This window comes from Mustelus asterias, chromosome 9 (genome assembly GCF_964213995.1).
Source record: "Mustelus asterias chromosome 9, sMusAst1.hap1.1, whole genome shotgun sequence".
Lineage (NCBI taxonomy): Eukaryota > Metazoa > Chordata > Chondrichthyes > Carcharhiniformes > Triakidae > Mustelus > Mustelus asterias.
The window spans coordinates 22,956,193-22,983,012 of NC_135809.1; the positions used below are offsets into that span (position 1 = coordinate 22,956,193).

The 26,820-nt window shown below is 41.2% G+C and overlaps 1 protein-coding gene across 3 annotated transcripts in view; it reads left to right on the plus strand.

Annotated features, from left to right (window-relative positions):
- msrb3 (methionine sulfoxide reductase B3) overlaps positions 1-26,820 on the plus strand; it is a 106,468-nt gene that overhangs the window by 25,012 nt on the left and 54,636 nt on the right. Inside the window, exons 2-5 of one of the 3 annotated variants that reach the window (XM_078219810.1) lie at positions 1,574-1,716; positions 2,444-2,570; positions 18,777-18,885; positions 21,056-21,133. In XM_078219810.1, coding sequence (XP_078075936.1) covers positions 2,495-2,570; positions 18,777-18,885; positions 21,056-21,133 — 263 coding nt within the window. In that variant the 5' untranslated portion in view covers positions 1,574-1,716; positions 2,444-2,494. The remainder of the gene's footprint in view (positions 1-1,573; positions 1,717-2,443; positions 2,571-18,776; positions 18,886-21,055; positions 21,134-26,820) is intronic. The other 2 variants (XM_078219809.1, XM_078219807.1) reach the window with 2 other exon arrangements.

Here is a 26,820-nt window from a genome sequence, read left to right on the forward strand (position 1 = left end):
TTAAAGGGTTTGAATGCTGGAGGAATTGGCTCTAGTGAGGATGTTTGCCTGTTTTCTCACTTGACCTTGAATATCCAGCAGAGGCACCACTGGTGAGAATTCCCCAGTATCCAGAGGTGCCTTTGGAGGGTGGCTCATGTCCCTCTGCTATATAGAAGGGTGGTGACAACAGCAGAGTTGTTCCCTTATGAATATCTCTGTGGTCAAAGATTTAGTTGTGCGATCTTTGGAAAGCTGCGCTGGCATGCCTGATTGGATGCTAGATTTCCTCTTTGATGGTGAGCTTTTAAGAAAGGCAGTCACCAAGATATGGGGAGCTTTCAACAACTTATAAAGTCTCCCCGTAACAATAGATGGAGATGTAGAGAGCTGGTGGAAGTAGGGAGAGCTAGTGGAAAGGGCGAGGTGGGGAAGAGAGCTGGTGAAAGGGGGAGGATGAGAGACCTGGTGGAGAGAGTGGAGAGACCTGGTGGGGGTGCGGTGAAAGGTGGTGGGAGCTGGTGGACAGGGTGTTGGGGGAAGATCTGCTGGAGAGCTGGTGGGGGGAGGAGCTGGTGGAGGGGTGAGCTGGTGGAGGAGGGGTAGGGGGAGCTGGTGGAGGGTAGAACTGGTGGAGGAGGGGTTGGGGGGAGAGCTGGTGGAGGGGGGAAGCAGGTGGAGGTGGGCTTGGGGAAAAGCTGGTGGAGGATTTTGCTCTTGCCGATGTTGAGTGAGAGACCAACCATTTTATATGTGGAATTAAAGGTTGAGGAAAGACTGAATGTCGCTTGCATCGTGGGCCACAAATGCAGTCATGGACTTAGTAAATCATGGATATACTCAAGGCAAACTATATTCAACTGGTCGAGGCCCTTCATTTACATATGGAAAGGGACTAACATGGATCCAACGTCCAAACTGAACCTTGTATGGTGCAAGGTAAAGGCTGCTGCTGAAGGTGTGTTACCTAGCTATTCAACTGTGATGGGCTTGTCATCATTGGCCATCCACACACTAGCAAGTATAACAAGATAGTGACTGGGATTCCTGATGAATTTATCCTCCCCACTCCCATTAACTTGGAAACATTGATATATCAACTGAAGCACGGCTGGCTGGCATTAACCAACTCGAGAACTGAATCTGAGAACCTCTCCATGAATTTACTTACTGAGTTAGCATGGTAACTGAAGACTTTTTAAGTTAACCCTGTTGCTCATTCAAATGAAGGCAACAAAGATATTAATCTAGAATGCAAATGTAACTATAAACCTGTGCAAGTTCAATGGGTTTGGTATGATCAGTCCAGTGTGAATACATGTACATCAATGAAATGGGCATGAGACTAACGTAACACATTATGTGCACATATGCAATATAGCTCCTCATCCTGCTTTGTAATGTGTGCTTTCACCAGTAGATGGCACCTCTTTTACCAACACCATGAACATATTATAATAACCATAAATCACCCAGTTCAAGTATGCTGGAACCCCAGTACTGGGGCACACTGCCTATTAATTGCAAAATACATCCTTGTTCTTTGCCTGACCTGCAGAGTGACATCACTGCCTCTCTTCCTGTTGCACTGTAGCTGCCTGACCCAAAGGCTTGACATAAGCCAGATGGCTTCGATTGGTAGGCGCACAGGCTGCCTGGTACTGCAATTGATGATCCTGAATAGGAGGACCTTTTATGATCAGCTGCGGGCACTGAGTAAGACTGCAGCTCCTCTAGGTAATTGCACATCACTTAAACACTTTCATTTTCACGACAGGCTCTGCGAAAGTCACAAGAATTGTTTTGTGCATTTTTTTTTTGTTTTTATTTTTGATCACCGTTTTGTGTTTGTTCACACAATAGATTCCCAACAATGGAATGTTGCTCGGTGCCCTTTTTGGTTTGCAGCACAACAGTCATTTTAAAGTTGACATGTTTACTTTTGTTTAATGGCACATTGAGGCTGTTCGTTGTGACACTTAATTTTGTTTCCCTTTTCTCTCCTTGCAAAAACAGGAAAAATAGTTTTGGCTTTGCAGTAAGCCAGCTTTAAGATGTCAGACTTAACATAAGCATATTTCTTTCAGACACACTCCAGAATGGCTGTGTAGTATGTTTGTCCATGTAAATCATTGTTTTGCTCCTCAGGAGGTGGTGAGACTCCAGAGATGCCTACGCTCTTAGTCTGTGAAAACACGAGGGACGGGCGTGACTTTGAAGATTAATTTCCCTACGAATGGCCCCGCGTTCGGTTTCACCACATGTTTTCACCGACTTGTATGAATGTATAAATAATAAACGTTGCTTTCTCACTTGCAAATACTCGACCAAGGAACCAAGCTAGTGTGACTTGGAATTATCTTTTCATAGCATAATCAGCATTTTCTGAATATTGTCTAAATAAGGTGCATGCTTGTTATCATTTTGATGTTTAATGGGACTTTTTTTTTGTTTCCCTACTTAGCTGTTGTTCCCTGCTTCTTGCCTCTTATTTCTTGGTGGAAGTATCCCAGTGATGTCTGCATTCAACCTGCTGCATTTGGTCACAAAGAGCCAGCCAGTAGCCCTTCGTGCTTGTGGGCTTCCCTCAGGTTGAATGTGTGCTGCATGCTGTGTGTTTTGCAAACTTTGGGTGCTGTTTTTTTTTAAAATATTAAGATGGTGATTCTGCTGTAGAAAATCCAAGGTTATTTGAATGACACTGACCCTTTAGTTTAGCAGAATTTTTCTTTGAAGCCAGAAGTTAGCAATAAATCACTGCTCGAGTGTACACATTATCCCCATTTTGAAAAGCCAAAGTAACATTTACCAGCTCCTCCTTGTCTATATATTATCTTCCCTCGGCCCTGATGGTATCTTCCTGTTCTGAAATGCAGGGACAACCTTCAGATCCTGAGAAAACTTAATTGTGATCATCTTTGCTACTTGAGATGCTGTTCCTTGTCTTGACAGCATCTTGACAGTGTCACTATTCTCATTTTTTAAAAAAGCATTTTATTTCATACAATTTCAAATTGCGTTAGAAATTTCATTGTGGTAAATATGTAAGCTTAAAAAGTTAAATTATTCTAGAAGTGAGGAAAAGCTTCTGATGTCACAGGAGTGGGGGGGGTGGGGGGTGGGGGGATATACCATTAATACATTTTTTTGGTACAACACTGTTTTCTTTCCTGACAGTGTTATCCTGATAAATATTAAAAGAAAATTGATGATTGCACACCAGTGTAAACTTTAAAAAATAAAAACTGTTATATACATTGCATATCAATGGATACTCTTAAGCTGATTCCTGAAATGTTTTTAACATAAATTGGGCATTCTATAGTATATACTGTATTCCAAAATACTGGGTGATTGTAGATTCCAAGTGCTTTTTTTTGGGGGTTGCAGACCAAAACAACAGTTCTTGTGATTTATGGAAAAGGATAATAAAAATGCATGGCTTTACATAAGTTGCTAGCATTGTTTTAAATGGCAGCTAAGATGTTTGATGCAGCTTGTGCACCATGTACCCATGAGGGAAAAGCCACAACATCAACCTTCCTTACTTTTGCATGCGCTACCAGTCACATCCCAGCTTCAAAATTGAGCGGTGGCAATTTGATGCGCTCAGAATACATCATTTCACTGTGGGGAAAACCTGAGCAGTTTCAATTCGACTAGTTTGCACATATCAGAGAGTTTTCTTTTAAAAGGCAGTGTAGAAATAAAACTGCGTGGCCGGTATCAACATTACAAAATACTACAGTTGTTGAAAAATCTGGATCAGAATAGGCTGGAAAATGCCCTGTAGGTCCAGCAATATCTGGAGAAAGAGCAGACGAAACGTTTTGGGTGTGGACACTGGGAAAACCAGAAATATGTTTGTATTTCCACTTGGAGAAACGGCGAGCAGAAATAGATCTTATTTCAAGCCAAAAAGTGAACTTCGGCTAATAAATACAGTCCACTGTGGTGGGAACAGGAGGAACACATGTACACGTGATATGGATTGAGATATTACTCAAGGCAGCCTGGTCAAGGAGAATCTTTCACCCTCTTGAGGCCACAACCGAGGAGAATCTTCTAGTTCCTAGCCCACTACCAGAAGCTGGTCAGTAGATTGTGTGTAATCCAAAGCACCCCTCCCTCCCCCTCATTGTTGAACATTAAAAATTTGTGACACACCCCATCACATCTGAATAAGGTAACTGATAGCAGCAGTGACAAAAGTAAATTCCATTGGAGGTTGATAAATGGGGCAAATTTATCAGTAGGTGCTAACATCGCTGCTACTCACTGGATTATAGAGCAACTGGTTATTCACGTTCACTCACTACTGCAGTGTATATGTAAAATTTGGACCCCTTCTGCGTTAATCAGAGAACAGTTCCTGCAACAACAACACCAAATTCAGTTGCACAAGAATGTTGGTTCCGTAGTCAGCTTGACAAAAGTTTGGGCACATCTTGATGTCAATATAATCAATATTTTTAAAGTAGCCAGTGACTTAAGCTATTGGGACTATTTTCACTGGAACAGGGAAGGCGAGAAGAGACTTGATAGAGCTTTTCACAAGTTATCAAGGGTTTTAATAGAGTGAGTAGGGAAAGTATTGATCAGTCAGTGATGACTGGTCATCACATTAAAAGGCTAGGAAAATGTTCTTAATATGGTAGTGTTGGAACATGAAATGCTTTGGCACAGGGAGTGATTGGGGATGAAACTTTTGGAGATTAATATTTTAAAGGAAAATATTTGAAACAGAGGAACTTGCAGAACAGTGGGGAATAAATGAGGCTACTTCATGATTACCTTCTACACTGATGCATGTTCTCAATCAGAAGGATGTTCCAATCTCCGTCTGTGTAAATCTCCATGACTTTCACACTGTGCACATTTAGTTGTGAAAGTGAACTCCAAGGACTTGATTTTGATAATCAGGTAACTGTTCCCTGGCTACTTCCCAAACCTGAAGGCATGGAATGGCCTCAAAACCCCTTCTAATCAAGCAGGGAGAGAGCTTCTGGGACACCAAACAAGCAGGGTTGCTGATCGAGGCCTGTCAATATCGGGTCCTCTGGGTCGCATGAAAATAGTTCCAAATTTACCTTTGCATGTCCTATTAAATTCCTTCACCTATGGCACTGATTGAAGTGTGCCCAGGTATTATATTTTTATATTGTACTTCAGAAACTCAGTAAATACCATATTTCTTTTCACTTGTAAAAACATAGTTTTTGTTTTCTCTGTTTAATTCTGTCCTCTCCCAAAGAACCGGCATTGTTGGGCATGGTTCCAGCGTCATTGGGTGCTCTCTGGTAACTCGCCCAAGGCTTCATGGCAGGCCTGGACAGTGAATGTTGGTTAGGTGTTTGCCTTTGTGGCCACCAGAACTTGACCAGATCGTAGTGACATTGAAGGACCGTGCATTTTCCAGCAGGGATTACTTTCTGTCCACTTTGGGGAGGAATCTTACCTGCCATCTGACTGCACCCAGGGATACTGAGGCTTATTATAGTACCCGTTGCTCTGACAGATTTGCACAGACTGGAAATTGAACCTGGGATTTTGCTGAAACCTTGTGATTCAGCTAACTACTGGCTTAACCAGCTGAACCATCAAGGGAACCACAGTGCTGTGATTTAAAGCCCGTGGGTACATTGACCTATATATTTATCATAAACAGCAGCCATACAGAGATTTGCTTACACTGTCAACTCTTGGTCTATCGTAGATATTACAAACAGCACAGTATCAAAATTAACTTTACACATTACATTATCCTCTGCATTCCTTCTAAAAGCTCCGAACTTTTAATTAAGCAAACATTATTTTGCATTGCTGATAACTAGTGCATGCCAGAGTTGACCGTTGTCAACCTAATTATGATTGCAAATATTTTATCCTGCTGAATAGTTTTAGTTTTACTAAAGGTAATTTTTGTTTTGCTTCATTGTATTTATTTTGTTTCAGTGAAACTTTAGAAGTTCCAGTAGATGGCATGTGTGAGTGACTTTTAGATTATACTAATATGCAACAAACAAGCACATTGAAGCGACTATTACATCCTAGAAAACTTTTGTTGAAATTATTTCAGCAAGTATTAAACTACAAATGTACAAGCATTTGTCTTTATTAATTGCACAATAAATATGAAATAATAAATGGATTGGAATGATTCAAATGACAAACTGCTCAAGTTGTCTGAACATCTTTGAGAACCCAGACATTGAAATTTAACCTTTAAGATATCCTTCCAGTTATTTACTTGCCGACCTTCTGTTTTAAATTGAGTGATGTTGTACAAGCTGATATTTCTTACTATCATCAAGGTGCATGGTCCCTACTTTGTTTTCTGTTGTGCCACAGTTTGCTATCCATGTTCAAATTATCAGTCGATCAGAGAGAGAGGAAGGCAACCTGACCAAAGCATTGTGATACAAAACACATTCTGTGTCAGGAAAGTGATGTTTTGCAGGGAGGTTATGGAAGAAACATTTTGCATGCATTTTATTTTGGGGCATGAAGCAGCAGGAGAGCATTTGATACATAAAACCGCATCTGTCAGTACTTGGAAATGAGCAAGAATCATAGAGTCTCTAGAGAAACCGCTTTTAATGTTGGAATCCTTACTAGGCTGGAAAAAAGGAGGTGCGTTCTCTTGATCTCAGAGGAGCTGGGGAAGGGAAGGGAACACTGAATTATTTTGAAGCATTTTCTACAGCAGACTGCCTCTGTCAATGCAGTGCTGCATACTCTGCTTTTGCCTTTTGTTTGTTGTGTTCTGTGTTAGAATAGTCTCCAGTCATTTGCTTAATTATTTAGTATTTCAATAGCCTGCTAATTAATGCAACGTTGCTACTTGGAACACTTGCTTCCCTGTATGTAACAACCTCCACAGTGGTTAGAATTTTTTTAAGGGGGGGGGGAGTTGGCATTGGTGGAGGAAGGACAAAGGGAATTGTTTATAATAATATTTCAAATAATTGGGGGGTTTTTTAGACTAACTTTATAAGGTGGACACTGACAAGGTCCATTATTGCTGTATCGCATAAGTAATAGGCACCTGGAATTTTTTTTTAAAAATGTCTCTGATTGGACTTCTTTCATCCTTAAGATTAGACTACCAACCTTATCTAAATCATCAACTTTCCTGTCACCTCACATTTGTCCAGATATTTTAACGTTAAAACGCAAGTACAAGTCAATGGGCACATGACCTACTTCACAGTAAAAAATTAAGAATAATACGGATGCTTTGCACTTCCTGATGTTTAAAGTATTACAATCAGTGGTTGCATTTTTCAAGTTCAACATCCAAAGGTTCCCCCCCGCCCCCCCTCCTTGTTTAATCTTTTGAAATTAAATACCTTGGAAGTATTTAAATCCTCTAATACAGAAGTTGTTTTTTCACTTTTGATTGCCTGGATAAAGATCCTCACAGTGGTTGTCCATTGTGAAAAATTCCATCTCGTTCTGCAGATGCATTTTGTTGAAGAAAGTTATTGCTGCCTTAATAGTTATTTGCAAGTGGCAAATGATCCTGCGTTTCCTCTGCAAAATGTGGCCCATCTTAAAAGTTGCTTCACGCGAACGTTCATTGCAATGTTTTGCCTTGAAACTTTCGAGATAGTTTCAGTGAATTAATCGCTGGTTTTGAGATTTTGTCTCATGACCATAGATATGATTTTGCACAGTTGAGAAAGTCCTAGAAAGTAATTTAAAGTAGCATTTGCAAAGTTTTATAGGGGGTTCAGTGTTGAGGTCTTTAAGGCAAAAAATCATTCCATGAGCATCCCGGGTAATTGCAGGTTTGTTTCACTCGATTGGGTTAAATGTAAACAGTGGTAAAGCTTTCAAATAAATGGCCAGAACTTCTTATCTCACATCCCCCCGGAAATACCCCAGAAGATGCGCTTGTGGACCCCTCCCTCTGGAAGTCCCCTTGTAAGGACGGCACAAAATTGTTCAGGAAGTTCAGACTTCAGATGGACAATTACCCTGCAATGGGAACCATCCCAGTCTCCAATTTAAAATGGAGACTTTGCATAGTTCTGACTCTCTTGGCAAAATAGTTATCCAAGAAAAGTTAGAAGATTAAAACCACTTCTAACTCCTGGGTAACTATAAGACCAGCAACCTCCTCCCCACCCCCCCCCCCCCCCCCCCCCCCCACTGGACCAGACTACCTGCTCGACCTCTCCACCCGATCCTATCCTCCTTGAGCCATCCTCTCACCACCACCCCCCCCCCCCCCCCCCCCAACCATCTACCTATTATCTTACCTGTTTACCTTCACCCTGGCTTCTCAAAGTGGCTGGGACCTTTAAACTTATCTGCTCTATGGCAGCTAGTTTAGTTTAAGAAAAGGGAGCGTGGCTTCATTTCCCCAATGCTGCCACCCTGCACCGAAGGGCTTGAGAACCCATTGCGCTGCTCTTTTCTAACTAGTAAGAAGTCTCACAACACCAGGTTAAAGTCCAACAGGTTTATTTGGTAGCAAAAGCCACTAGCTTTCGGAGCGCTGCTCCTTCTTACCTGACGAAGGAGCAGCGCTCCGAAAGCTAGTGGCTTTTGCTACCAAATAAACCTGTTGGACTTTAACCTGGTGTTGTTAGACTCCTAACTGTGTTTACCCCAGTCCAACGCCGGCATCTCCACATCTTTTCTAACTAGGCCATGAATCGAAGTTTGGGTAAATGTACAGCCCCTGACTAAGGTAAGTAAAAGGGGGCAGAGTGGCAATCTGATTGTGATTGCCATTCCTCTGAAGTTCTGGCCCATTTTGGGATGGTCAATACAAAGCTCACTGTTGAAAAAGATACTTTAAAGTAACTCTAGTAAGATAAAACTTGAATGATAATATCCTATATTCTCATTAGGAGATCTTTGCCTTGACGTTTCCTTAGCACCTTGCAGCCAACAAAAAGGTGAATCAGGAGTGGGGGTGGGTGGTAAAATTCCTTAAAACTGGAACAATGCAGTTGTTTTGTGTTCTCGATTCCTTATGAAGTGCTATCATTTCAAATAATGGTTTCAAAGCTGTTTAACATAATTATTCCAGTGCTCAGACAACAAACTTCAGTGCTCGAATAAAACCAAATTTTGTCAGTATTTTACTAATTAAGGGGGGGGAACCTTGGTTAACCTTGTTATTGACCCAGTACTGTAGGAATGAATGGAGAGGAAATGGGCTTTAGGTGATTGACAAGGTAATCTGCTTCTTATTTAATAAAATATGTAAAAATGTTTGAACATCAGCACAAAAAAAATATCTTTATCTAAACGCGAACCTATAACTAAACGACTTCAGTGAGGTCAGAGACGTTTAGAAAGTTGTATTCCGATTTAAATCTAGACAGTTTCAAACGTTTATGTTATGCTGTGACTAAAGCAGCAATGTTGTTAAAATAGCAAGGTCTGTTTTTCTTTATATAACCCAAATGGCCTGTTTTTTCTTTGCCCTCCTCCCACTCGCCTCTTCCCCTCCCGCCCCTTTCGTTGCCCCCCCCCCCAAAAAAATAGGTTTTTAATTTCTCTAAGACTGGTAAATTAGCAGAATAGAACTTCTGAATATTCCGTACCAGAAACTGACATTAACAGGCATAATGGAATTTTTTGACAATGAGTTATTGCTCCTAATTTAAAAAGGAGCTCTCCTCTCTATAAGTTTAATTCTTTTATTAAAATAATGTACATGAAGCCAACAAAAAAACTTAACTTATTAAGGCTAATTGGATTTCTTTTCAACAAGCCAGTACAGTCAGTTGCAAAACCGTTTACCAAGTGGAAAGTTGCGTTTACATTTAAAGTTTGAAAATGCTAAATGTTGAAGAAATTCTGCTAATTAGAAACTGATGTTTTATGTACACCCAAAGCAAATAACTTGTAGGATATGACATGAAGCACATTCTAGCAAATTCTGTGAATACTGATTTAGCAGTTCTTGCAAGGCTAACAAAGAAACCAGGAATGAAATCTTTATCCTTTCCAAATAAGACTGAAGTTAACAAAGGAATACAGCAGTGCTCTTTCAAAGCCTGTCACTGGAATGAAGTCCTACCACACAAGGTTAATGAGAACATTGGTAAAAGGAAAATAATTATGTTTCAGATATTCCCATTGAAAGCAATTGACTCTGCAAAATTAGAGTGAATTAAAAACCGATATTTTCCAATGATGCTTTAATGGTTTCAGCTCGAAAAATAAAATTGGGCAGAAAAAATTAGCTGATCTTTAGCAATAAATAAATGCTAAGCGAGTACCAGATAATGTGATTATTTTTTAAAAGAAACACAAAAGTAAAGAACAACATTCCTTAAGTGAGATGCCAGTATCTGTGTTTGGAGTTGTTTTTATGAATACTTTGTAGTAATGACTCAAGGTAAAAGTTGAAAAGCATTCAATGTTAGGAAATTGCAATCCAATACCATGTAATTTAAACCTGCAGTTGCTTCTCTGTGGTAAATGACATACAGATGGGCTACTCTGGTCCTTGTAGTTTGTGTGCACAATTGGCCTTTTTATACAGAGTACACATTTCCCAGTAACAAATGTATTATTTGTTGGTGTTTTACTTTTTTATGCTTTTCCCTTTTTTATGCAAGTATCTCTGAGACTAATTTTCTACAAAACGCCTGTGAGACAGTTCTGCATATGTTAAACTTTGACTAAAATAATAGAGAGGAAAATTGAACCTTGAGTTTGCTCTTTGATTTTTTTTCTCCTGATTACCACCTTTTCCAGAAGGCAGGTTTAAAGCTTGGGATTAATTCATCGGCTGGGCTGGCCTTGCAGTGTCACACCACATGTGTGAGCTTGAACCATAAATATCAGCAGGCTATTTGACAGTAGTGGTCGCCAGAGCTAAGCTGTGTTCTGACCAACATTTTAACTGCACTTTAGCTGGCCATCTTCAGCTGCAGAAGTAGGAAACCTGACCATTTTGTTTTCACAATTTTGCTTATGGATGTTGAGACCAATTGCAACATCCTCTGCAATCTTACTGGGGTAAAGTAAGTTAGCACAGCTAAGGAATCAAATCTAGGATTGCATCTAAGTTCATACCCACTTATCTATTCAACAAATCATCAATACAGTGGCACAGTGCTGCTTCACAGTTCCAGGGACCTGGGTCTGATTCCCAGTTTGGGTCACTGTCTGTGAGGAGTTTGCACATTCTCCCTGTGTCTGCGTGGGTTTCCTCCGACTGTTTGAAAGACGTACAGGTTAGGTGAATTGGCCGTGCTAAATTCTCCCTCAGTGTACCCAAACAGGCACCAGAATGTGGCAAATTGGGGATTTTCACTGTAACTTCATGTCAGTGTGAATGTAAGCCTACTTGTGACTAATAAATAAACTTTACTTTATTTCCATTAAATTACCTTGTGGGATATAACAATTGGCTGTTAAAGGGAGGCTGATGTATTTGTGTAAGAGATAAACTGCAGTCCTCTAGTGAGTTGTTTACAGTCAAATTTTGTGTCGTATACAATAAACTGGGATGGATTCAAATTGTATATTATCAACTTCAGTTGGAAGTAAGAAGAATGATTTTGCAGTTGCATGAAGCAAGTCATTACGGCACTGCGAGTGATTGCTAGTATTCTGTAGCAGATCCAATCAATGAAATATCAGACTGCTGTGTGGAAAATAACTTGAACAAGATTAAAAGCGCCAGAGTGATTGGGTGAATGAGACCATCAGTTGAGCAAGTCTGATGTTCATTATGTAGCTGAAACTTTTGCGGATGTGTTATCTTTTCGATGTTTCACCTTCTGAAACATGGTAGGTTCTAATTATAAGATACAAAGGAAAAGTCTTTAAAAAGGATGCAACCCTAATAAATTAATTATGTAATCCTACAATGCTTAATTGATAAACTGTGCTACTCACATACTAGCCATGGAATCCTGGCAAGTCCACAGAGTTTCTAGCTGATCGAGATGGCCATTTAAAACAAAATCACCACTGTTGGTGGCTTTATTCTTCTAACAATGACATTGTTGGCATTTGGACACTATATTAAACCCCATAGTAGGAAAACTCTTGTTGGGGAATAGTGCTATTGGCACTAATTTAGAATGCAAATTAATAGTTTATTGGACAACAAAGATTAATACTTAACCATAGAATCCCTACAGTGCAGAAGAAGGCCACTTGGACCATCGAATCTGCACCGACCACAATCCCACCCAGGCCATATCCCCATAACCCCATGCATTTACACTAGCTCGTCCCCCTGACACTAAAGGGCAATTTAGCATGGCCAATCCACCTAATCGCACATCTTTGGACTGAGAGAGGAAACCGGAGCACCCGGAGGAAACCCACGCAGACACGAGGAGAACGTGCAAACTCCACACAGACAGTGACCCAAGCTGGGATTTGAACCCAGGTCCCCGGCGCTGTGAGGCAGCACTGCTATCCACTGTGCTACCGTGCCGCCCCTGGTTCCACAAGTCAAGACATGGCACGATACATCCTTCCTATGGATCCCAGGACTTCTGAGATATTTTTGGCTGTTTGAACCTGGTCTTTTGACTCATGCCGTTCTTTGAGGTTTTATCTGAATCAGCTTAACTCTAGCAATCATGCGGCTTCAAGACTTCAAATCTGATTTCCAAGTCTACCTTAACTGCTGTAGCTATGGGAGCCAAGTCCTGTGGAGGGAGCAGGAATGCAGATTCTATCCCACCGCGGAGACTGGTGGGAAAATGCACTGTATCATCTGACCTTGACTTAATTAGTTCTGCAATCAGGTGTTTTGTGCCATATTCCATGGTGCAGCAAGCCTGATGGTGAATAGTGTGACATCATATCTGGGCACCATATTGAAAAGGCGCCCAACATCACTGACCCCCCCCCCCCCCCCCCCCCCCCCTCACCCCACCACTGCTGTGGTGTTCCGAGGTCCGGGGTTTCTGTCACCCTCCATCCTGGCAGCTCCAGGCATTGTTCACATTACATTTTTCCAGACATGCCTCGCACCGGCAGGTTTTCCTACCAGTGCCACGGATAATCGGGTGTGTGTGGTCAAGCCTTCATCTGCATCCCATTAGTGGGATACAAATTAGTTTCACACCGGCCTTCAGCAGATTTCCCAATCCACCAGGGCGGGCACCAGCCTAAGATCCTGTGTAAATTCACGCTAGTATGAGATTGATTTTTTTTCTCCCCCTGTCGAATTCTCCCCCACTATTGAACCTGCTGGTGGAGACTTGGGAGAATTCCATCCTATATGTTCCACAGCTTCTTCCTAAAAGCTTTCCACTTCCTCTCCAGCTGAAAAAGCTTCCTGACTATGACTATTCACTTTATCTTAAGACAAATTAATTTTGCCCTAATACTAGATTAAACACTGATCTGACCTGGATTCTTATGGCAATTCACAGCCCAGTGACAATTTAGTTATCTCTGGAGAATTATGAAAAATCCCATCAACTGGCAATGACCCACGCCAACGCTAATTTCCTACCAAGTGCCCTACTATTAACGTTCTCTTCCAGCAAGAGCCCTCTTTGCAAGTGACTTGAAATGCGTGCTATCCCTGAGCGAGTGCAAGGACCCTAATGATGCTTCTCTATTTTTAATATCCTTTTTGCATATAGCTTTTGCAACATTCAGCTCAAGTTGTATGCTTGTGTCAACACAACTCATAACTTCTAACCAAATCAAAGACTTCAGCCCAGCAGGTCTGGCAGCATCTGTGAGGAGAGAAAAGAGCTGAAGTTTTGAGCTTTGGCAAAGGGTCATCTGGACTCGCAGCTCTCTCCTTACAGACGCTGCCAGACCTGCTGAGATTTCCCAGTGTTTTCTCTTTTGGTTTCAGATTCCAGCATCCGCAGTTTGCGTTTTTACAAAGACTTCAGCTACCCAGAGTTACAACTAAATGCACGTGAAATGTATTTCACAATTCATTTTGTCTTGTGAACATAGTAAAATATAGTCAAGCAAAGACTAATTGATCCATTTAGTCTGTCCCATTCAAATATAATGCCCTGTGCATCTTGGTATTTACCCTTTCTACTCACAGAGCTATGTTATGCCCTGAGAGAAGCGAAAAGCAAGGTTTAGAAACAAAGATTAACAAGGGAAAAACATTCTAAGAAGTTCCTCTCTGACCCCTTTAGGTGATCAAAACTAATCCAGGAGACCACATTGGCTCTGATTTATATTATACTGTGTCCACCTCTTGATTAGATGATCCATGCCCTAGCCAAAAACTAGTCTCACGCTCGCTCTCTCTCTCTCACTAAGAAATCGATTGAATCATCATTTGAACTGAGAACCCGTTCCACAGGTACACTACTTTCTGGGGAAAAGAAGAACCATCTCCCATCCAAACTTATTGTGTTCTTGGATAATTTGTAAACATGACCCCAGTCCTCTCTAAGATATCCAATTAAAATAATTGGCCCATGTTAACACAATCAAGTCTCTTCATTATTTGATAAGATTCCAATTAAATTGCCCTGAGTCTACATGTAATGTAAAGTATACAGACAAGTTCGGAGCCTTCCTGGATAGCCAAAGTCTTTGATTTAGTTAGACGTTGGCACAGGTGTACGACTTGGGCTGACTGTTAGAAAAGTTACATGCAAAAAGGATATAGAAATAGGGCGGCATCACTAGGGAACTTGCACTTGCTCAGGGATAGCACTCATTTCAGGATTCTTGCAAAGAGGGCTCTTGCCAGAAGAGAATGTTAATACTAGGGCACATAGTAGGAATTTCTCTAGGCGCCTGCTAATTTTGTTACTGGAAAAATCACATCTCATTATTCCTCTTAGACGCCTGCTAATCTTGTTACTTGTTATTTTGTTTTCACCTCAAGTTCAACCAGCATTTTACTGGGAAGAAAACCATGGAAAATGCATACACAAATCTCTGATTTATGCTGTGGGCAGGTGAGGCTCCAGCCAGCAGCTTGCGTTAATTACATTTCCCTACAAAGTTGATTTTATAATTTTGAATAAATATAAAAATTATACAATTTACTCAACTTTTTAATATTAAATAAATTGTATATTTTGATGATTGCCGTTACAGTTAGGATTTGGTCTTGTTGCATTTTAAAGTTTTGTTTGTCATAATGTACCTCATCCCTGTTGAAGTAAATTGACTAAATAATGTACTCCAATAATAATTTCTCTAAACGTCTTGAAATATTAGTTAGAATGAATTAAGAGTAGGATGCCTGGCTCCAAAGTGAAATTGGTTAATGTTGTTTCAAGTAGAATTCTCCACTCAACAGAATTGGAAAATTAAATGTTGGATTTCTCTGGGGTCTGTAGATCAATATGAATATTTTCCAAATGCTTTCCCACAGCTTTGAAACCCAACAAGCATATGGCCATGTAACATTAATGGCATTCACAAAATATAAAACATCTTTCCCTTCACGTTTTGAAATTCTATCCTACTTAAAGTATGTTCGTTTTGGAGATAATGTGTTTGAACGATGGTGTATGGTGCTACATAATGATGGTATACAGGATTAATTAGTTGCTCAACAACTGTTCTCAATCACATATTTGTAGTGATGGGAACGAGACTCATCCAAAGTTAAGGAGGAACAGTGACCAAAGATTTGAGGAGTTTTCCTATACCTCCTAATTTTAGGAGGTTGCTGAAAACATCCAGGAAAAAGCTGGGAAGGAGAAAATGGGGAATTGACTTAAGTTCTAAAAACAAATTCTTTTTTTAAAATTAGTTCATCGTCTTGCTATGTCTTAGAATTTCTACTTGTATAATCTTTAAATATGGTCCTAGAACAATCGAAAATCTAAGCAAATACATGTTTGAAAAAATACATTCTGATGATCTGCATTAATTTAAATTAAGAATAACAGAATGCAACCCAGAAGTGATGAGGCACAAGTTAGTTTTTAAAGGACACTTAATTGAATCAATTCTGTATTCCACGGATTTCCTTGAATGGCCTGCTTGTACAACATGCATCTTGTGCTATAAAGCATTCAAAATTAATTCAATTAATTATCGAAATAATGCTGTTAATTGCATTTAAATTACAAGATTAAGGCTGACTGTTTGAATAAGAATTTGATAATGCTGGGATTGTACTTCCCAAAGTAACTTAATTCAGTATAATGTTAATGTTCTAAATTATATTTTTGTAACAGTAGTGTGATGTTTTCCACCTCTGGTTATGGGTGCTTGTCTTGATGAATGCCATGGTATTTGCTAATCCTTTTTGTTTGCTATTAAACCTACTGAGTGGCACAGTTAACACAAATAATGGGGAGATGATGGCCTAGTAGTATTATCGCTAGACTATTATAGAGTCATAGAGGTTTCCAGCTTGGAAACAGGCCCTTCGGCCCAACTTATCCATGCGCCCTTTTTTTTTAAACCCCTAAACTAATCCCAATTGCCCGCATTTGGCCCATATCCCTCTATACCCATCATACCTATGTAACTATCTAAATGCTTCTTAAAAGATAAAATTGTACCCGCCTCTACTACTACCTCTGGCAGCTTGTTCCAGACACTCACCACCCTCTGTGTGAAAACATTGCCCCTCTGGACACTTTTGTATCTCTCCCCTCTCACCTTAAACCTATGCCCTCTAGTTTTAGACTCCCCCTACCTTTGGGAAAAGGTAGTAATCCAGAAACTCAGCTAATATTCCAGGTTCAAATCCTGCCACGCAGATGATGGAATTTTAATTCAATTTTTTTAAAATCTGCAATTAAGAATCTACTGATGCCCATGAAACCATTGTTGATTGTCGGAAAAACCCAACTGGTTCACTAATGTCCTTTAGGGAAGGAAATCTGCTGTCCTTACCCGGTCTAGCCTACATGTGACTCCAGGGCCATTGCAATGTGGTTGACTCACAACTGCCCTCCAAGGGCAACTAGGGTGGGAAATAAATGCTGGCCAGCCAGCCACGCCCATACCCCATGAATGAGTTTTTTAAAAAATAACTGCTTGGGCCGGGCAGGGCAAACTTCAACCAGCATTTCTCCTGCTATCCAGTACCTCAATTCAAAACCATGTTTGGTGGGTTGGATGGGCACAGAATTAGATGCAACTCTGATGTCCCACAGATGAATACCCTGACAACACTACTGTCAGGAAGAAAGGCAAACAGGATGAGAAAGAAAGGGCGATGATGTCTAGAGGAAAATTCTGTCCAGTAGCATTTAGTTCCAGTACTAGTCATTGAAACTGGAATACACTTATGACTAAGCTACTTATTCCAATCTGCCTATATATCATTCTGTCTGCAAGGATGTCCAAGTAATTCGGCATATTTGTGTTCCAACATGCTGTTTTTGTAAAGTGATTATTCAATAGGCTACGCATGTAATTTCCCACAGGATGAATAGTTAGATATTGGTTCAACCTTCTGTTATTCAGAGATTGCACACTGCTCTCTAAGAATTGCACATTTGGAAGCAAGCCAATCTTTTTGTTCCACATTAGCCTTTAGAAGATAGGTCAAGAGTACCATTGGCTAAGGTCTTTAATATATCATAGATAAAATGAAATAATTTTGAGCTTCTATAAGACTTAAAAGGATTTTAGTATGGGGAGGACTTGGGGGGGAAAAAGAAGAATGATAGCTCAGATTCCTGTTTGGCTCTTCTAAACCTCCATGGAATGCCTTAGGACATTTTCCTAGATTAAAGACACTACATATGTATGAAATGTGTTAGATAATTTTCCTGCTTCTTTGCTAACTGTGGCAGACTTAATTGGATGGTGCTTGATTTTTGCAAGGGCATGAGGTCTTAGTGCCATGGCTCACTTTTAAAAGCACCTTTATTTTCTTATGTTCTACATAATTTTGTTAAAATTATGAAGAGCGATTAATTCTAAATTTGCTTACCTATTTGACATTCGAATCACTAAAGTTACCCCCATTTTTACATGTTTTGGATTGCATTTTGCTAAGCTTATATTTTTCAGTAGAAGCATTTTAAATTGACAAAGCATTTATCATTGCCATAATTGGCATTGTTCACGTAGTGCATCATTTGCTCATTGACTTGCAAGTACAAATGTTATTTGCCTGAGCTGCTGAGTTTACAAGATTTGAAATATATTTGAGCAACATTTATTTAAAGTCACTTGAAACATCTTGATGCGTCACTGATTTCTTGAATGCCGGTATGGCTGTTTTGTTATCCAAGTCAGACAATTAACATTTATCCATTTGCGTTACAATCATCTGGGGAAATTATCTTGTGCCTGCTTGTTCAGGAAAATCTAGTTTTGCGATCAAATTCACCAAGAGGGAGAACTGGAAGACTGGAAGATGGTGCCATATGACACTGGTAACTCATTTCTGCCATAAATTTCACTGGGTTCTGAAGGCTGAAATGGTACCATTACATCCAGTTCATTTCTCCCTGCCATTATACTTTGAACTCATTATTTGGTATCAGCATCTTCAGGGACCAAGAGATACTTGTGTACAGGGCTTTCATAATGAGAAGGTTAAAACAGCCAGCTTTCAACTCGGGTGAACGCCACACTTTAGTTTCAGTGTGGAATCAAGTTTCCACTATCAGTACAATGTTAAGCGTGATCGTGTACACACAGTAGAGGCTTTTGGCTGTAACACATTGTCACTGCTCCACTGGAATCACCTGGCTGGTTTGCAATACATTTAATTGGGAATTAAAGAAACAATCCACTATGCTCAGCTGAATTCAGTGTTGCATCGGGGCGAGTTTGGCGATTAGACAAATGAGTGCAGAAGCTATGCTTTGGCCATCAGCCAAAGTAAGTATTCAGGTGTTAACCTAAAGAGCTTCTTCTCCCATATCCTGCCTTTCCAGGTTCATGTAGGAATAAAAAGAGCTGCAAGGTGGTCTTCCCAGAACAGGAACTGAGGAAGCGTCTGACAGCCCAGCAATACCATGTGACTCAGGAAAAGGGGACCGAAAGGTAGGATTGGATGGAGTGAATGAGGCATATCTTTGAATTGAATCATGCAGTGCCTTTGTTTCAGTTGATAAACACTGAAGGGCTACTGCTGCAAATTGTTTATGACAGTTAGACACTGCTTGTACCAAGTGATTTCCTAATACTGGTAACCAAAAAGTTATAATGCTCTCTATAGCTAAATGTGGGCAGTGTAAGGTTTGGATTGAGTCTGTGTCAGGACTAGCTTTTGGTAGTGTCTCTCTCTCGCAGTAAATCAGTTTTTTCACTTTCTGTAATGTGTCAATTTTAAATGCTGCTCAATAAAAGAAGTTCAACTTTGTATCAGTGCCGTCTACGTCTATTCTGAGGAATGAACGGACCCTACAGTACAACATGCCATATTTAGTTAGGTTAATTGATTCGGGCACCCACTTAACACATGATTCAGGTCCCTTTCTAATATTTGATCATACTTGAGTGCAGCACATGGCATACAGACTGCAATCATTGTACTAAGGGCAATAGCCTTTATAGAGACCACCAAAAAGGTATGTGAAACTGAAAGGAGCAGGAATGTTTAGCTTGGCTCCACATTAAATCAGTGGAGCTCTGCAGCTACTGCTTCACCCTCTCATAATCCTCTCCCCACCCCTTATTCACAGTCAGCCTGATACTTGATCTTACCAGCTGATCTTCATTTTTTATGTGACTATCATGCTGCCATTTGGCATGGGACTGGCCTCCCCAACGCACCTTTTGCATCCTGATGATGCAAGAGGACAAATTTTGAACGATGCTCTCACTCGACATTTGTGACACAGCAGTTTGCAGTTACTGCTGAGCTCGTGCCCAAACCTCTACCATGGCTTTTCTACCATGTTCAATGCAGCGTCCTCATGTTTAAACCTGCCACTTCACTGCAGCAAGTCATGTAGACGCAGTAACTAAGCGCATTGCCTTTGCAAATCTGATTGACAACAAAAAAGGTTGTGGAATTATTTTGGCCTCTTTTTGTTTCACTTTGCTGAAGTACATGAAGCAGCAAAGTGGTCGTCTGAGTGTAGACTATTTCTTTGCTAGTCTCTCTCTCTCCAGATACTAGAGTTAGCCAAACACTGAGGGAAATGGACCACTGCCAGTGAGCAGTTTGAAGGTGCTCATTGTGTGTTCAGACGGTTGGCTGCCAAAAGAAGGTAGCGTAATTAAGCCTGTTTTTGAAGCACATGTGGAGAAAGTATTTATTGGCTCATTTGCAGTTGGAATGTCAAAAATGTTCAATAACTACCCTCACATGTCTGTAGTCCTTGGCTCTCGGTGCTGTTTTAAAAGAAATACTCACCCTCTTCCAAGGCTGAATTCAGTGAAAAACGTTGAGCCTCTCAGCTGATTTTAGTACAGGGTTGACATGCCAAGGCTAACTATTTGTCTAGTTTATACAGAGGACACTGGCACATGTATTCAAGAACCTCTAATGCAAGTTTATTAATGATGTAATTCTTGTTTCCATTCATGCCCTGCAAAATGCTCTTTACCACACATGGGGTCCCGGTTAATAGGCTTCACTTTCTTCCTGTCACAATATACTGTTTGAATTTACTCGATGTGAGTCATCTGCTTAGAAACTCCAGAAGTACTTTGGCAGCGGACCTTAACCTCTGTGCCCGAGCTTCCAGCCAATTCGCATTCTGTTGTGTACTGAACCAACAGAATGATTCAGCATGTAAAATTGCCCAGAGAGTATCAGTCATTTAACAAAAAATCCTGTTTGTAAAAATGAAAGCTAGTTGTGGAGACGGGGAAGAGGGTAAAGGAATAATACAAAGCTTTATCAGTGAAACATAAAGCTTTAAAGTTTATTTATTAGTGTCACACACAGGCTTATATTAACACTGCAGTGAAGTTGCTGTGAAAATCCCCTAGTCGCTACAGTCCAGTGCCTGTTCTGGTATACTGAGGGAGAATTTAGCACATCTAACCAGCACGACTTTCGGATTGTGGGAGGAAACTCGCACTGACACGGGGAGAATGTGCAGACTTCGCGCAGACAGTGACCTGAGCTGGGAATCGAACCTGGGTCCCTGGAGCTGTGAGGCAGCAGTGCTAAGCACTGTGAAACCGTGCCACTTGCTTTATTGTGTATAAAATAACGTTGCTTAATAATTTGCGTGATTCAGTACATTTTCTCTTCCAGTGCCTTTACAGGAGAGTTCGCATTGCACAAAGATAAAGGGACGTACAATTGTGTTGTTTGTGGGACTCCCCTTTTTCTGTAAGTACAAAAATGTCAATAATGGGATGATTTGTCATTAAATGTTTGAGCCAAGTATGTACTCAAGGACTTAAACAACAATTATATAAAAATGTGATGCAACTATTGATGCTTGTTACTGCACTCTGATCCTGTTCCCAGGTTACTGCCTACAATCCTTACGAATTGAAGTCATAACAAGACTTGTTGGGGGAGGGACAAGCAAAAAATAAACTACAAGACCCCCAAATTATCATAAACTTTAAAAGCTAAACAAAAACAGATGGCAGGATGCAGTGTTTAGCATAGTAAAGCTCCTTCAACTCATCAAATGTATTGAGCAGTTGAAAAGGAATGTTGTGGATTGATAATAAAACTCTGTCCAGATTACCACTGTTACCCCTTTAAACATTCAGGGTTCTGCAGCAACTTTGTTGATATTGAAGGTCATCTGGATTTAATAGACTTTAGAAGTTTTTCATTTATGGTATGATTGCCTCTTGGCTATTGTTAGCTTTTAGCTGCACTAAGTGCATTTTTTTTTGCAAGTATTTAGTAATTCTGCTGACCAAATCTATTAATGAAATAATACATTGGATGTATTTTTTATTTAGTTCTGAGTTGGTTATTTCTGATTAAATGGATATGATATATTGTCTTGGTGGTACTTTGCTTTTCTTCATATTTATTTGTTATATTTAGGGGACAAGATTTTTATTTATTGTCATGAGAAAACTAGTCTCTCCAGTCCCTGAGGGTGTGATCGTTCTACATCACGACTGATTACCTCTGCAAGGTTTCTTGCACTCTCAGGCCACATATAACACTGTACAAGATGCGGCTAGGGGCGGCATGTTGGCACAGTGGTTACCACTGCTGCTTCACAGTACCAGAGACCTGGGTTTGACTCCAACCTTGGGTGACTGTGTGGGTTTCCTTCCACAGCCCAAAGATGTGCGGGTCAGGTGGGTTGACCATGCTAAATTCTCCCTTAATGTCCCAAGATGTGGGGATTATGGGGGGGGGGGGGAATATGTGGGTTACAGGGATAGGGCAGGGGGGAGAAGGTGGACCTGAGTAAGGTGCTCTGTCAGAGAGTCGGTGCAGACTCATTGGGCTGAATGGCCTCCTTCTGCACTATATGGATTCAGGATAACCTATTGCACGTGAATCAAGGAGATGGCAGAACGAGCCTAATGATATATCCTATATTTGTTTTAAGGTGTAGAGATTGAGACTTCTGCAGAAGTGGTAGATACTCAGGTTACATTAATACTTCAATGCGTCACGTTTTTAAAAAAAGATTTAAAAGAATATTCAAAATCTGATCATCAGCAACTTTTATGTAAAACCTTTCTAAAATGTTCCAAAGTCTTTCATAGAACTTTTTCAAACGCAATTTGACAAGGAGCCTCAAAAAGGGAAAATAAAGACAGATGACCAAAATTTGGGCAAAGAGGTAGGTTTGAAGAAGCATCTTGAAGGAAGAGAAAGGTGGAGAGGTTCTAGGCAGACAATCAGAGTTTGGGACCAATTTGACAGGGGGTTACTATCTGTAACCCCCACGACTTGCCTAGGCTTGCAAAATCTCACTAACTGACCTGTCTGGAGACAATACACATCTCTTTAACCTGTGCTTAACGCTCTCTCCACTCACATTGTCTGTACCTTTAAGACTTGATTACCTGTAAAGACTCGCATTCCAACCATTATTTTGTAAATTGAGTTTGTGTCTTTATATGCCCTGTTTGTGAACAGAACTCCCACTCACCTGACGAAGGAGCAGTGCTCCGAAAGCTTGTGGCTTTTGCTACCAAATAAACCTATTGGACTTTAACCTGGTGTTGTGAGACTTCTTACAATAAATGCTGGCCAGCCATGAATGATTTTAAAAAACAAAACTCAACTCAGTAAAGTTGCAATTATGGTTTCATAATCCTTCTGTATGAATATTTGTTAATCTCGCAGCAAGCACTGGACATGAGTGTGCATTATGATGAATAAATCTTTAAATATCAACATTACCAGCCAAAACTAAAATAGATCAATTTATATATTATGTCCTGGTGATTTGAAAACTTTAGCCCGTAACTTCCTGGCACCTCAGTGTCTGATTTTGGGGGGCATGCCAAAGATGCGCTGGGAAATTCCTCTGGGAAGTTCCCAGGTAAGCATTTGTACCACAATTGTCCAGAAGTGCTCACTTCCCCTGGGCAACTGTTCTGTGCTGGGAACCATCTTAACAAAGTGTGTGGGGGGTGGTCATCAGTGGTAGTGGTGCCAGAGCAGGAAGAGGGCCCATTGCAAGTGATTGTCTGGCTATATTTAGTGAGGAGCAGTTCCATCCAGCTGGATAACAGTGGAGAGGTATTGGAGGAGGATGGTGTGGTCAACTATGTTAAAAACTGCAGAGAGATTAAGAAGGACGCAGAAGACACAATCACATGGATTGTCACTTGTGGCTTTAATACAGCTGTTCTGCCCATGTGGCAGGGGCAGAAACTTGAGTGGGTGCATTCAAGCTCAGGAAAGTTGGGAGCGGATTTGGGAGGTAATGTCATATTTGAGGACTTTGGAAAGGAAAGGGATTTAAGAGATGGGTTGTTAGTTTCCAAGGATTTTTTTTGAGGAAATAGGAGAAAACAGCCGATTTAAAGGAGAGAGACAGCAGCTGACTAGAGGAACCATTTGCAGTGTTAGTTAACATGGGGGCCAGGAGGGGAAGGTGGGTGGAATAGGATTGAGGGATTAGGAGGTAGTCTGCATGGACAAGATGAGCTCAAAGCGGGCATGAGGAGAGTTAGGAGGGAAATTGGGGAAAGATGTGAGTCAAGGCTAGGGCAGTGAGGAGCAATGTAGTTTAGAGGTGAATGAAGTAAGTAGTTTAATTTATTCATTATTACAGGATGTGGGTGTCGCTGACGGAGCCAGCATTTATTGCCATCCCCAACTGCCTTCCATTTCAGAGGGCGTTTGAGAGTCAGCCGCGTTGCTTTGGGTCTGGAGTCACATTTAGGCCAGACCAGGTAACAACATAAGAACTAGGAGCAGGAGTAGGCCATCTGGCCCCTTGAGCCTGCTCCGCCATTCAATAAGATCATGACTGATCTTTTTGTGGACTCAGCTCCACTTACCCGCCCACTCACCATAACCCTTAATTCCTTTACTGTTCAAAAATCTATCTATCTTTGCCTTAAAAACATTCAACGAGGTAGCCTCAACTGCTTCACTGAGCAGGGAATTCCACAGAATTACAACCCTTTGGGTGAAGAAGTTCTTCCTCAACTCAGTCCTAAGTCTGCTCTCCCTTATTTTGAGTCTATGCCCTCTAGTTCTGGTTTCACCTGCCAGTGGAAACAACCTCCCTGCTTCTATCTTATCTATTCCCTTCATAATTTTATATGTTTCTACAAGATCCCCTCTCATTCTTCCGAATTCCAATGAGTATAGTCTCAGTCTACTCCGTCTCTCCTCGTAAACCAACCCTCTCAACTCTGGAATCAACCTAGTGAAGGATGGCAGGTTTCCTTACCTTGAGGGCAGTAGTGAGCCAGGTGGGTTTTTATGACAATTGACAATGGTTTCATGTTCATCATTAGGCTTTGGTCAGGTGGGTTTATGGGAGGGAGGATTCAGCAGAGGTAGCTGATTGGGTTGTCTCAATCCATGTGACAAAAAAGCCTTGCATTTGTTGTTGAAGTGAGGGAGGAGGGAAAATAGGAGAGGAGTTTAAGAAGATGTTACAGTGCAGAAAAAATAAGCCAGGGTGTTTTTTGAATTCTAGGACTATGATTAACAATTCTAGCAGGTGAGAGTAGGACAGCACTTCCAAGTGGTCCAGTCAGTTCTGGCAATGGATTACTAAACCAGTTGTCCGCCATATTCTTTCAAGTCTGTGCCCTGTGGACTTAAGGGAGCAGAGATTAGGGCCATACCGGGGGAACAGCCAAGGTGAGAGAGAGTAATGCTTTTATTGGGGACTAGGATGTGAGAGTGAGGTTCAGTAAATCACTAGCTACAGAAATGAGGGCCAAAGGCTACACCATTGGGATCCTGAAGGTGCAATTCTGAGTGAATTGGAAGATAGTCAATTTATCGAAAAATTTGAACAGGAAAGAAAATTTTTTTTGTATACCATTAATGTATCAATTAGGAATAAGAGTCTAAAGTTTGCTTTTAATGCTGAAAAAGCAGGCATTGAAGGCTGTGAGAAAGAATGCAGGTTGGAGGTGAATGAAGTAAGTAGTTTAATTTATTCATTTTTACGGGATGTGGGCTTATTGCCATCCCTAACTGCCCTCCGTTTCAGAGGGCGTTTGAGAGTCTACCACATTGCTGTTGGTCTGGAGTCACATGTAGACCAGACCAGGTAGGGACGGCAGATTTCCTTCCCTAAAGGAGATTAGTGAACCAGGTGGGTTTTTACAACAATTGACAATGGTTTCATGATCATCGTTAGACTTTTAATTCCAGATTTTTATTGAATTCAAATTTCGTGGTGGGACCAGAGCATTACCCTGGGTCTCTGGATTGCTCGTCCAGTGGCAATTCCACTGTGCTGCTGCGTCCCCATTTGTGGCAGCTGCAATTTAGCATGAACAGGACAACATTTTTTGTCCTCTCCCGTGGCGGTATTTAATCAAGTGGGAGGGTGGCGGGTGGCCACCTTCCTGCCTCCCCCTCAATTAATTCTGTAGCAGGAAGCCTATGGGACAACCTCCCTCTCCTGCCACCAATTGAAGCTCATAAGTGGACAATTAATGCCCACTAAGGGCCTTCATCTCACCGTCACTGGTATTAACACCCGGGGAGCATGACAAGCAAACCTTGGCATGTTTGCCTGCAGGCCTCCTGGGGATCCCTCGTTCAAAAACCCTCCCCCCACCCTGTGACCGCTATACTGTGACCCCCATCCTGCCACCACTCACCTCGGCCTGGGTCCTTCCTTGAACTTGTGGCTGTGAATAGTAGAAAGCAGATATGTTATGTGTTGGCAGGCAGGGGCATGCACGAATTTTGGTTGCAACCTTGATGTGTAGTATTTCTACCATTTTAAAAATGCACCCAGTTTCCAAGTGTGTGCCCCCCCCCTCCAACAAACACACACACACACACACACACACAACCTTGGGGGAGTTTTCAGGAAGTTCTGCAAATGACTCCATCTGCGAACCCTTGCATCGAGTGAAACACTCAAGTTAGTTATTAGTCCCTAGGGTCTGTAGGATTGCACTAAGGTGAGGTCCAGTAACATCCGTATGTTTACTTAAGGGAGATTTTGCAACACTCACTCGATGCATAGTGCTTCTAACATCATCCCAATGCTTTTCAGAGCTGTAGAATGGTCAGAAAGTGGATACCAAACTGAAGGACAAGATTGATTAAAGAAGTAGGCTTTAAGAGCCACAGCGTGGCATGGTGGCACAGTGGTTAGCACTGCTGCCTCGCAGCGCCAGGGATTTGGGTTCGATTCCAGCCTTGGGTGACTGTGTGGAGATTGCACATTCTCCCCGTGTCTGCGTGGGTTTCCTCCGGGTGCTCCGGTTTCCTCCCACAGTCCAAAGATGTGCGGGTTAGGTTGATTGGCCATGCTAAATTGCCCCTTGGTGTCAGGGGGACCAGCAGGGTAAATATGTGGGGTTACAGGGATAGGGCCTGGGTGGTGCAGGCTCGATGGGCCGAATGGCCTCCTTCTGCACTGTATGGAT